Source organism: Ctenocephalides felis, unplaced genomic scaffold (genome assembly GCF_003426905.1).
Source record: "Ctenocephalides felis isolate EL2017-DRISC unplaced genomic scaffold, ASM342690v1 CF-g0.4_SCAFFOLD_00845, whole genome shotgun sequence".
In the NCBI taxonomy this organism is placed as follows: Eukaryota; Metazoa; Arthropoda; class Insecta; order Siphonaptera; family Pulicidae; genus Ctenocephalides; species Ctenocephalides felis.
Window position 1 is genome coordinate 50,963,690 of NW_020536999.1, and position 13,444 is coordinate 50,977,133.

A 13,444-nucleotide genomic window follows, 5' to 3' on the forward strand; every position below is an offset into this window, starting at 1 on the left:
AAAAATTTGACTTTTGTTAAAGTTTTTCTCAAAAATGGCTACACCGAATTTAAAATTTTGTAGGTTATTTAGGTTTTGCTAAACTATTAGTCAAGCAGTTTGTTAATAATTTACAGAAAAGTGCCATTTTTATATGAGAGAATTTCCCACAATCTTGAACCGATTTTGAAAATCAGAAACTTCTAAATATTTTAGGGGGAAATTAAATGTTTAGTTTTTTATAAGATCGGCTTAGTTTTTTAAAAATTGTTGTTGATTTTTTTTTTATAATCTTAATGAAGCTTTGTATAATCTATTTAAATATCCTAAACATTATTGCAACTTTACGAAAAGTTATGAATTTCAAGAAAATTATAAATAGTGCGTCAAACTATTGAAAATTTGCAGTAACTTTTAAAAATTAAATCGGATTTCTTAAAGAATTTACACATCTTGTTGCCAATTTCTTGCAACTTTCCTTTCACTTTCCTTTCACTTTCACTAAACCGGTTTGATAATAGTATCAACTAAATGGATTGAGGCCGTATTCATAGCCTAAAATAATAAAACTTTGCATGATAAATTATTGATTTCCACTTATTTTTCTATAATATAATACAAATATAAAGAGTAAACAATTTAGAATGTTTTAAACTCGATATCGTCCAGTATGTCATGTGTACATGCATAAATAGAAATTTAAACATTATTTGAATGACTATATCCATTAATTAACAATTTCATAGACCAATACTTAAATATAATAAATAGGTAGTTGGGCAACTATGAGCTCAAATTGCAGCTTTCAGTTTTTAATTAAAATGATTTTGCATGGATTTCGATCAAGTTGATACAGTGTCAGTTTTGTGAATAAAATCATTTTTAATGCATAATATATTTTAATTATTTTGGGTTCATTACATAAATATATATTAACTAATTTGCCTATAAAGCAATTTATAATATGAAAAATGCGCTGAATAACAAAGCAGTCATTGTGTCAACCAAAAAGCTTATGTTTGTTTTGTGGCGTTGCAATTAATTTAAAATGTCGTGCATGATGTATTGTAATAAAAAGTGTGATATATTTTTAATGAAAACAGTAAAGCACGAGAAATATAATATGCAAAATACATGTGCGAAATTTATTCAAAATTATAACATTCATTCGTGCGTATTTATTGAATATCGTCATGTATTTTTTTAGTATTCATGCTAACTTGAAAAAATAAAATAATTGTATATATTGTATTTATAGCGTACCAGAGCACATATAATAAATTTTATAGTTCGAAATTGTAAACAATAAAACATCAAATAATAGTAACAAAGTTTCTGATATAATTAACTCTACTTTTGAACCTTATTTTAAGTGTTGCAAATAAATTATAATAATTTGTTATGTAGAGCTTCCTGAGTTTTAAGTGGTTGCTAGCAAAAATATTTAGCACTTAATATTCTCAAGCAAATTGCATAATGTTTGCTATTTGCACATAGTTTTAAGCAATTTCCATATTAAAGATAATAAAGGACTCTAAAGCTCTAAAGGGCTCGGCATACTCATAGGTCGAAAAAGAAACCGAATAATATTTGCATTTTAAATGAAAACTGTTATCAAGGTGCATTTATTATTATTCGTTACATAATTATATTTTTTAAAATATTAGTGATATTTGATACCAAAGAAAATTAGTTTTGCATCAGAATTTATTATCAGGGTGTACTTAATTATTTTATAATTTATTTCTCGTAAACTACTAGTGATATTTTAGTAGTATATAGGAAAAAAATAGTTATCTAAAATACTATAATAAAAAAGGACTCGTAAAAAAGTCGGTATAACTCATAAATCAAAAAAGAATCTGACAAATATCTGAATTTTTAGGATGACACAGAAAAATTAAGCTTATAAAGATTTTTATTCACAACTTTGTATCTTATTTTTTCTGGTATTGTGTAATTTTTTTGATTTCAATTTATTTAATGGGTAGGTCATTTAAAATGGAATCGCTATTTAAAATAGAACCATTTTTTTCTGAAAAAAATATATGAACAAACATTATTAATTAGTTAGGTTGCAGGTATTTTTATTAATATTTTTTTCATATCTTTTTCTCAGAAACAATATATTTTCTCAGAAACAATATAGTGGGCACTTTAAGTGGCCCACCCTATATATCACGTAAAGAAGGAGTTCTTCAGTTGACAAATAAAAAAATTATTATTTTAAAACTCTTAAATATACAGAAAACGCCACAAAATTACAAAATCATCAGAAACAGTGTCATTTTTGCAAATTATTTGTGAAAGTTTTGCACAATATTTAATTACTCATTTATTCAAAACATGAAGTCATAATGTAAAGCAATTTGCAAAAATTTTGTCAGTAAGTGCTATATAAAGAATAAATGAAAGTTTATTGAATTAAGTAACTTATTAATTAATGTATTTTAATAGAATTTATAAAATATTTATTACAATTATTAAATATAAAATCGTTATTGTATATATTAAATTTCTCTTATTTTATGCAACATTTATTAGAAAATTCTTGTAATGGTGTCTTGCTCTATATCTCAATTTGTTGCTTTAATATTTCAATTTAATTTCAATTGATAATTTTTGATTATTTTTATTTTATTTGATACATATATTAACAGACAAAATTATTATTATTAACAAATTGCGAATGAAATTTTATCTTAGAATTAATAAATTTCTCATAAATATTCTTGAAATCAAGAGTCTCTAACATTTTTGAGAATTTTAGTTGATTATTTTGACTATAGTTTGCCTCATTTTCAAAATAAATATATAAAATAGACTTCGACTTCGAATAAATATATAAAATAGATTAGAGTATTTATAGAATCGTATAGAAACATTTTTTCCCCCAATTTTTTAACGTATTTTTTAAAAAAAAAACAGGTTTGTATTGCGCCAATAAATACACAAATTATTTATATATTCATTTTAGTAAATGATAAATAATTATGTTGCATTACAATTATAAAAACTTATCATATAATATAAGTAAAGTGATGATTATTATTTTCGATTCAATTTAACTAGGTAATTAATGATTATTGATTTTCCCAAGATGTTCTCGAAATCAAGAGATATGTCACAGTATTGGACTATTTGTAAAAGCCATTGGCTCTAATAAGATACATTTATATAATTTACACAAGAAACTCATTACATTATGCAAATAAGATAAGCGAACAAGCATATTACAGGCTGATGAGAATGTTTTACTAATTACCGAACATATTTGGAAGTCACACACGGTAGTAAAGATTATGTGGAATTTCTGGCAAAACGAACGAACGAACATTTCTAATTTAAAAATTTTAATTTATGATCTAACCAAAAAATCCAACTTACATAAATTATGTAAAATAATTGATTTCAATGATCATACCATATTAACGTAACACTGTAGGGTGCATCATTATTAAATACATTTCTAATTATTTCGAAGGAAAAGGCGAATTTATACTTTCTCTAAAAATTTCGATCATTCTGAATCATTGGACCAAAATTGGAAAATGTGAGCAACATAATTTAAACACATATTGAGAATTTGAAGAATCTTGTCTTAAGGATTTCTTTCCATCTTTTTCCATCCAATTAATATTTTTACTTAACCAAATAATTTAAAATAATATAAGGTTTTTATTCAGGCTTATATCACAGCAAAATAATCGTTCACATACGTTATTGCCTACTCGATGTTTTGAATTTACATTTTTATATAATACAATTATTCTAAACAAATAAATATTCATTAAGAGTTATGAAGATATTATGGGTCAACACAACTCTTGTTTAAACAAAGTCATATGTGGTTTACAAAACAATTAATGTTCACGTGATTTCACATATATTGTTTAACATTTTGCATTGAATATGTATTGGCAATCGTAACGTATATACTACTAGTAAGTTTTATAATAGAATACCTGATTGTTGTGGATAATGATATCATTGTGGGAATATTTTATATATAATATAACCATATTATTATATAAATATTGCAATTTAAAATAGGTAATTTTATTTTTTCAATCATTATTTAAAATTTACATCACCTCTGTGCAGATACATTGCTGAAGAAATAATTCCGAGTCAAGATCACTAATTTGTAACAAGTAATATTCTCTGTTCATTATATTTATAAAGTTTAGGTTTTTATTTAAATGATTTATTAAAATTATACTAACCATTGTAATCAATCACTTACAATTACAAATACTAATTAGCAACCTAAATGACCTCCTAATAATCAGCAACATAATATAAGTTCATTAGATATGAAATAACCCTTTCATAAATAATTATTTCAACAAAAAGTGCACCCTGAGCAATGAAAATAATATTTTATTAATTTTTCTGGTAAAAAATTATAATTATATTAAAATTTAATTTATCACCACTGCCTGATAGCTAGTATAAATAATATATATTTTATGTTAGTAATAGGTAGAACAAAAGTGGGCAGAAGATACGGAATGGAGATCAACATCAACAAATCGAGAATGATGAGAGTATCAAAACAAGATGATCTTCTGAAGATTACAGTAGGAAATCGAGGATTGGAAGACGTTGATCATTTCAAATATTTAGGAAGCATCCTAATCAGAGATGGATACTGAACGAGAGAGATCAAGACAAGGATCGCAACCGCCAGGCGGCTTTCACGAAGAAGAGAACATTACTGACAAACTGAGTCTCGACTTGCGGAAGAGATTGATAAAGTGTTGTACTACGAGCATAGCTCTGTATGGATCAGAGACATGGATTCTAAGAGAAACCGACAAGAACTATCTGGAAGGTTTTGAAATGTGGTGCTGGAGGCTAATGGAAATGATAAAGTGGACTGACAAGATAACAAATGCAGAAACCATAAGAAGAGAAGAGAAGAAAGGGCTCTACTCAGCACGATCCTGAAAAGAAAAGGAAACTGGATCGTACCCATTCTGCAAAAAGAGTGCCTTCTACAAAATAGAAGGTCTGAACGGATTGGGAAGAAGAATAATGCAGATGGTTGATGACTTACGCGAGAAGATGAAATACAGGACCAGCCGAAAGGACCAGGAACATGGAAGTTTGGTAAGAATAATTTATAACTGCCTTAAGGTAAATTGCTGGAACATCCCGTACCGTAACTTAAAATCTTGGTGAGGAACCAAAAAAAATACACAAAATGTATACACGTTATTAAAATCTCTATAAAATATATGATAATTTGATATACATTTGTTCAATTTTTGACCGCCAAATGACATTTTTTTAACTTATTTTTATTGGGAGACTATAGCCGAGACCTGCCTTCCCAAAAATTCAATCAGTTGTTCATCTTGTCAATATAAGTAAAATGTTTTTTGAATTATTAAAATCGGACGCTCCGTTTTCTTAAAAACTGAGTTACCGTTTTTGGCACTTTTTGCCTCGCATCTTCAGAACGGCTAGACCTGCTTTTGCCAAAAATTAATCAGTACGTCTTCTTATCAATACGAATCGAATGTTTTTTTAACTATTCAAATCGGTTGATCGGTGTTCCGGAAATTGACGACGAAAATTGTATCCGCACCCATACATCTATTTTTTCTAAGGTATGCCAAAATGTTCAGAAACCTCTGAAACATAAATATATAGAAAAAAAAATTTTTTTTCATCTACGGGAAGTTAAAAAAACATTTTTTTTCCGAAAAAGTAATTTTTTTTGAAAAAATTTAAAATTTCTCACAAATCTCTTTTTTTTTTCAAAGTTTAAAACAAATTTAATTTTTTTTTTTTAAATTAATATCTGGTACAGCACTTATAAGATAAGTGTGAAGAACCTCAATTTGTTTCTGTGTGTAACATTTATTTTTTTTTATTTATTTACATATATACATTATTTTCATATCTCAGTCAGACAGAGGTGCCTGGTATGAGAGATTATGAAAACAGTTTTCATATAATATTTACATTTCATTTGACTATAATATCTATTTCATTAATATAATATCTATATATAACTCTTCAGTCTTCTTTTTCTTCAATTTCCATATAGTACTTCTTTATTTTTCTTTTAAAATTATCATTATCATTGGTCATCTTAATATAGTCTGGCAATTCGTTATATATTTTGGTAGCACTCCATATGACATTTTCTCTCAAATTCTTTTTTCTATTGCGTTCAATGTGAAAATTGTTGTGTTGTCTCGTGTAGTGTTCATGTATATCTTGATTTGTGTCTATTGTTGCACTTGTTTTAATTCGGTTAAATTTCATTTTGTGTATTAGTTTGCATTTCTCTATTTTAATTATGTTATTTAGTGAATGATTATTTGTTTCTCTCTGCAAGTATTTGGTGGGTGTTAGATGTGGTAAATTATATGCTATTTTTATGGCTTTATTCATTATTCTCTGTATGTCATTTAGGTTTGCTTTAGTTGTTTGGCTCCATGTTGTTATGCCATATAAAATTATAGGTATTATTTGCGTTTTAAGAATTAGTATTTTATTTTTTTTGCCGAAAGAGTGGATCCTTTTCAATGCCCCTGTTAATGTTCCTATCTTTCTTTTTATTTTGTTTATATGGTCTGTCCATGTCAGTTTTTCATTTATTATCAGTCCTAAGTATTTTATGCTTTCCACTTCCTCTATTGCTCTATTATTTACTTCAATTTTTAGTTTAGTGTTCTCAGTATTTTTTCTATGTTTGAAATATATGTATTTTGTTTTATCTATGTTAATTGTTAGTTTATTTTCAGTTAGCCACTCGGTGTATATTTTCATGTCCGTGTTTATAATATCTTCGAGTCTTTTTTTATCCTTATCCGCATATACTATCGCTGTATCGTCTGCATATAATATGTATCTTCCCTTTAATTTTGCGTCTTTAAGGTTATTGGTGTATAATAGATACAATAAAGGTCCTAATACAGAACCTTGTGGAACTCCACAGGTTATGTTACATCCTCCACTTGTGAAATTTCCCACCTTCGTCCTTACCACTCTTTTCATGAGGAAATCTTTGATAATGCTGTAAGACAAACCCTCTACACCTAAATCTATTAGTTTATTAAGTAATATGCCATGATCTACTGTATCGAAAGCTTTTTGTAAATCAATAAAAATTGCAACTGTGTGCATATTTTCCTCAAGGTGCTGACTGATGGTATTAGTCAAATCTATTAGGGCACCTTGTGTATTTGATGAAGGGAGGAAACCATATTGATTTTTGTCAATTTTTTGAATGAGAAAATCAAGTAATCTTTTTTTTATTACTTTTTCATATATCTTGGAGAATGTGTTTGTTATTGTTATAGGTCTGTAGTTATTTGGATCTGTTTTGTTTCCTGTTTTGAAAATTGGTTTTATTGTAGCCATTTTAAGACACGATGGAAATACACCACATTCTATGTATCTATTCATTAAAACAGCAAGTAGTGGAGCTATTATATTTATTATTTTTTTAGTGATTCTTGCTGTTATCTTGTCTTCGCCAGGTGCAGCGTTATTTTTCAGATTTTCAACAATTTTTTTTATTTCTTTCTCATCTGTTAATTCAAAAATTTGGATTTTGTTTTTAGGTCTGTGTATTGATGGTTTATAGTTGCAATGATCCATTTTCTTTTGTAGTTTCATACCTATTTCAGCAAAATGTTTGTTGAGATACTCCGCAATGTCTTCCTTTTCTGTAAGAAATATATTTTTATCTTTATGCTGTATTTTTTCAATATTTTCTTTATATTCATTTTTATTTTTTCCTCCTCCTAATGTTTTATTTATTAGTTCCCATATTTTTCGAGAGTCACTTTCACATTTTTTTGTTTCTTCTGAATAGTATTGTCTTTTTGCTTTGTAGATCATATTTTTTATATCTTTTTTTATATTATTATATTTCATTTTTATGGCATTATGTTTGCTTACTTCATTTATATTGCATTTCTTTAAATTATTGTAGAATTTGTTTCTGTATTTCATTAAGTTAATAATTTCTTCTGTTATCCAGGTATCTTCTCTGGCTCTTATTGTTTCTTTGATTTTATTTTCTTTTGCTGCATCTTGTATAATTTTTATTAAATCCTCTAATTGGTCCACTATTTTAGAGTCTAACTTACAAGTTATTGTCTTTTCTAATCCTTCTAAATCTATGCTATATCTAATTATTTTATGCATTTTTGGTTTGATTCTCGGCGTATTTTGTATAAATACTGTTATCATTTTGTGATCAGATATTTCTGTGTCTTCTATTTCTATATTAATCTTCTTTTTATAATTTGATATAACATGGTCAATTATTGATTTAGTGTTTTGAGTCTTCCTTGTGGCGTATTGGCTATCTATATTATTTATTATTTTGTATCCTGATGATTCTATAATATCTTTGTAACAATTTGATATATTATTGTTTGGAATTATATCTAAATTCATATCACCTATTATTATTGTATTTTTACCGTTTTCTTCCATTTTTTTTTCTATTAAATTTATCAGATCTTGTTTATTATTATTCGGAGGGTTGTAAATAACAATAAACTTTATAACAGGGTTCATATTTGTTACTTCTATTTCCAGGAGATTTATATTATTTTTATTATTATTTTCTATGACAGTACAGTTTAGTTCATTTCTTACAAATATCGCTATTCCTCCTCCTCTTTTCTTTTCTCTGCAGTTGTAAAAACCTCTAAAATTTTTTAAATTAAAGTATCCTTCTTCTTCTTGGTATATCCAAGTTTCTGTTAATATTAAAATTTGGCAATTTTCATTTTTATGCATAATTATTTCTAAGTCATCTATTTTATTTCTTAAGCTTCTTATATTGAAATACTTAATCTCTATTTTCTTGTTATTGCTATTATATTTATTCATTTTCTTGAATTTGTCCATTGTAATTCGTCGATATTCTTACCATTTTGGCTCTGTGTTGATAACATGAACATTCCGTTTCATTTGCATTATGCACCGTATTAAAATTTGATTTGTATTTTACATTGGCATTTGTGCAGTTTATGCATTTCTTAGATTTGCTCTTACAATCTCTTGTGTTATGCTCATCCGCACAGTTTGCACAGAACGTCTTGTTTTTGCATTCTACTGCCCTGTGTCCATATGCCTGACAGTTATAACATCTTTTTATGTTTAAATCTTCTATTATATGAGCTGTCCTCCATCCTAGATTTACATTATTTTCTAACAATTTTTCGTATGTTTTGCCCGATGTTTCGATATATGTAATCCAATTTTCTGTTTTTCGTGATTTCCTTTGGTATATTAGTTTAATTTGATCTGTGTTATTTATATTGTAATTATATTCTATCATTTCATTTATCAATTCTGTGCCGTCCATATATTGCCTTGGAGCATTTGTTATAACAAGTCGCGGATTTCTTTGTTTCTTTATATATATTTCGTATTCGCTTCCAATTTTTTGTATCATATGTTCTGCTAATGTTTTTGTTTCCTCAATTGTTGAGGCCTTAATTATTAACCCCCCGCTACTAATGTTGTTAATTGATCTTACTTTTGCTTTTACGTTTTTTGGATTTATGTTTTTCTCAATATAGTTTCTAGTTTCATAGCTGTTCTGTTTATTCTTTGGTTTTACAATTATTGGCGGCATATTTGGGTTTATTATGTCTTTATTTTTATAATTTTTATTATTATTATTTTCTGTGGCATTATTTTTACATATTGTAGCATAACTAGATCTTGCATCTTTAATTATTTTAATATCATTCTTTAAAGTTTTAAGCTCATTTACTATTTCTTTCAAATTACTTTCATGTGAATATCTTACCTCATTTTTTTTTGAGCATATGTCACAAAACCATTTTATATTGTTACTTGTGCTGATAACTTTATATTGTTCATTAGTAACTTTCGCACACTTTTTGTGGAACCAACCTTTGCATTCACCTTCACATCCAATAATGTTTTTTCCATTAACATCAATATTACATATACTGCAACATTTTGGATCTTCTACATCTTCCGCCATCTTATCGATCCGATATTTCGGTTTATATGTTATACAAATTAGCAATAAATTGCAAAAATCGTTTTAACGGTTTTTGACATGAAGTTTTTAATTCAAAAAAACAAAAGCAATTATATTTATTATTATTTTATTATTACAAGCAATATAGTATTTCTAATAGTTTTCAAACAAGGTAAATAATATTCCAGGCACTCCCAAATAGTTATATAATTTTACTTAAATGAGCTATCCATTCATAATAATTATGAGAATATTTACTTGCTATATTTTATAACTAGTACATTCAAATTACGCGCCTAAAATTCTCCCGCGTGGTTAAAAGGACAGTGTTGCCAACAAAACATATCAAACACAAGCGCCGTTGAAATTTGTGACATTGTGACAGAAGCAAAATGTTGCGAAACTGAAGTAATTTGTCTGTGATAATTGATAACTTTGTGAAATATTAGGTGTTTAATTGTAAATATTTGGTGTTTAATTGCATTTCTCAATTATCAGTGCCAATTGTATTGTTTATATAAATCAAACAAGGTTAGTGTGCAATTGCATTTTGTTTCTAACCTTAAAAATCATTCAGAATGTATATAAAGCATTTCTTAAAAATGCTTTCAATGTTTTGTGTCTATGATGAAATTGTATAAAGTATAATCCACATTGCAAAATTAATGTAATTTTATAATGACAAATGCTTTTTTTGGTTGCTTAATTATATGGTATATTTTATTTTCAGTGTGCTAACAGACTGAAAATTTGTGGATACAATTATTTGAACAAACTTCAAAATGTCGCTATTTGGAGGCAATCAATTATCAACTTCTTTAACTACTACAACACCTGGTTTTACAAACCCAGCGACTACTCTAAGGTACTTATTTATATAACAGTTTTTTTTTTTATCAATATTCAGATGCATGGTTTTTGCTTGTATAACCGTATGTATATCTTATTGATGTTTGATGGTTTGAAACATTATTTTCATAGATAGTATTCTTAACAAATGTAAAAATATTAAAATATGTTTCTGTATTACTACAATTTTTTAATCGCATGTTATAACTTGGTTTCGTAATTGCTTTTCACCTTTTAATTTGCTTATTTATTACATTTTTTGGAAGATTTTTTTATCAGTGTTATGTGCTTTTCTCTTTTTATTTAATGGTGAGTACAATAATTTTACTTATGAATAACAAATATTCGTAGAATGCGAGCTGTATATATTTTGCATCTTTAAACATAGTTTTATTTTGACTGCTGGATAAGAAAACAATGTGATTTTAGCTTTGGCGCAACAACAAATTTTTCTTTTCCTGCTGCTACGACAGCTGCATCCACGGCTCCCACCGGATTTGGTAAGTATTCAAAAAGCAGTATAAATGTATTTGGTTCTGTGTACCATGTATTACAATGTTTAATATTTTAGGTGCTACGACAAAGACAACAACGGCTTCGGTAGGTTTGGGAGGTGTAGATCCCCAAGCATCTAGTCTACCACGAAAATTAGATCCCAGTAAGCCTGAAGAGAGTATTATTCGAGAAAATCTTTTGCCTAATGAGATATCTAGTACTGTTGAATCATTTAAACAATTTGTTCGTGACCAGCGAACATTAAGTGCCGATATATCTCGTGGAAATATAGAACCAGTACAAAAGGTTATACTCTATTCATATATATTTACTATTTATTTATATTTCTGGAATCCGAATAATTATTGTTATATATATTTAATTCAGGTTCGAGATGAAATTGACAGTTTAAGAGGTATTTTAGCATCAATGTCTTTTGATTTACAAAAAAATGCTGTTAACAGTAGTAGTTTGAAAGCTGACATGAAAAAAGCTTTAATGCATGCCGAGATGGCTCAAAAAACACATGAAGTGCCTGCAGGCTTACAATATGAAAATACAGAGCCCCTAGCTTATTTTATGGAACTAGTACAATTTTATGAAAAAGAATTAGTGAAATTTAGAGAAAAGATTGAACTTACAAACAAGCACTTACATAGTTTAGTTCAACCAAAACGAGTCGGAGAACAAGGTAATTTTGTAGTTTAGAATTATCTAATTAATTTTTAAAAGGATTTTTTTATTACTTTTTTGTGTAATCGTAGATTTAGTGCAAGGCATGAAACAAATTCATGAAACATTAATAACATTAGCGGGGCGTTTACAAAATACCCATCATGAAGTGCAAACCCAGAAGCAAATGTATTTACAATTAAGAAGGTAAAGTAAATATATAACAAATTATCTAAATTATTTTATATTTCGTAATAAAGCAATAATTATTGTTTGGGCGTGATAACATTTATTGTTTTATATATAGCAACAATACTTCAATATTGCAGAGTTATGTTAGATGATACCACAGATGTTTTTGCTGCAAGACCTGCTTCAATTTCAAATCATCCTGTACCAAAAAATGGTGTGGGTCCAAGTCCATTTGTGCCAGGTGGTTTTCTCGGATCAAATATATTCAATAATACTAGTGTACAACAGAACAAAAGCGCACAAACTCTACCTGCATTAGGAACAGGTAGGACTTACAACTTCATACTTTATTAGTATCTGTTTATTTTATTTTTTCTATTTATATATATTTCAGGATCATTCTCAAATTCTTTAGCACCAGCACCAAATGTGAGTTTTGGTCTCAATACAACTGATACTTTTAATTTGCAAAGACCACCAGTAGGCAACAAAAGAGGAAAACATTAGATGAATAAATGCTGAATTGTATCTCATTTTATATTTGATATGTAATAATAATTTCAAAGGTTTTGTACATAAACATTTTGATTATAAATATATAATCATGTTTTTATATGCTTTTTGAGTTGGTATGTAAAGTAAATTAGGTTTGTTTAATTTATGAAAGCCATCGGCTTTAAAACTTTTAGGGATTTAAATAAATTATACATGTAACGTTTTGCGATTTTATTTGGCTCTTTTTTATATCGCGTGCGATAGAGCAGTAGATTTTTCAGGCACTTTCAAATTTGAAACGGTACCTAAAACGTGAGGATTGAAATCAAGTTAAAAGTGTAAAACTGAAATAGTGATATGCGTATACACAAGCAAGTGATACCGTGTAAAATTATAATTCAACTCGGCATTTGCGAAACCATTTTATGATTATGCAACATATATTATTCATAAACTAGTGGTGCATGGCACCGTGTTTAAATTATTAAAATATGCAAAACTTTGAAAAAATTTGATTTATGAGAAATTTCAAATTTTTTTGAAAAGATTGACTTTTTTTGGAACATTTGGTTTTTTTTTATATTTCGATTTATTCAATATTTCGATTTTTTTTTGACAATTTTGAACTTTTTTTTTAAGCAATTGCGCATTTTTTCAAGCAAACTGATATACCATTTGTGGCACTTTTTGTCCCGTATCTCCGAAACTTCTAGGCCTTTGCCTCGAAACTAATCAGCATGTCTCCTTATCAATAGGAATAGA

The 13,444-nt window shown here is 27.4% G+C and overlaps 1 protein-coding gene across 1 annotated transcript; it reads left to right on the forward strand.

Annotated features, from left to right (window-relative positions):
* The first annotated feature begins 10,372 nt into the window (after positions 1-10,372).
* Positions 10,373-12,706, forward strand: LOC113363562 (probable nucleoporin Nup58). Its single transcript, XM_026606051.1, has 8 exons — positions 10,373-10,510; positions 10,710-10,844; positions 11,258-11,328; positions 11,400-11,629; positions 11,711-12,014; positions 12,088-12,202; positions 12,325-12,512; positions 12,582-12,706. The coding sequence occupies exons 2-8, from the start codon at positions 10,762-10,764 to the stop codon at positions 12,692-12,694; spliced, it is 1,104 nt and encodes a 367-aa protein (XP_026461836.1). The 5' UTR covers positions 10,373-10,510; positions 10,710-10,761; the 3' UTR covers positions 12,695-12,706.
* Positions 12,707-13,444: the final 738 nt, after the last annotated feature.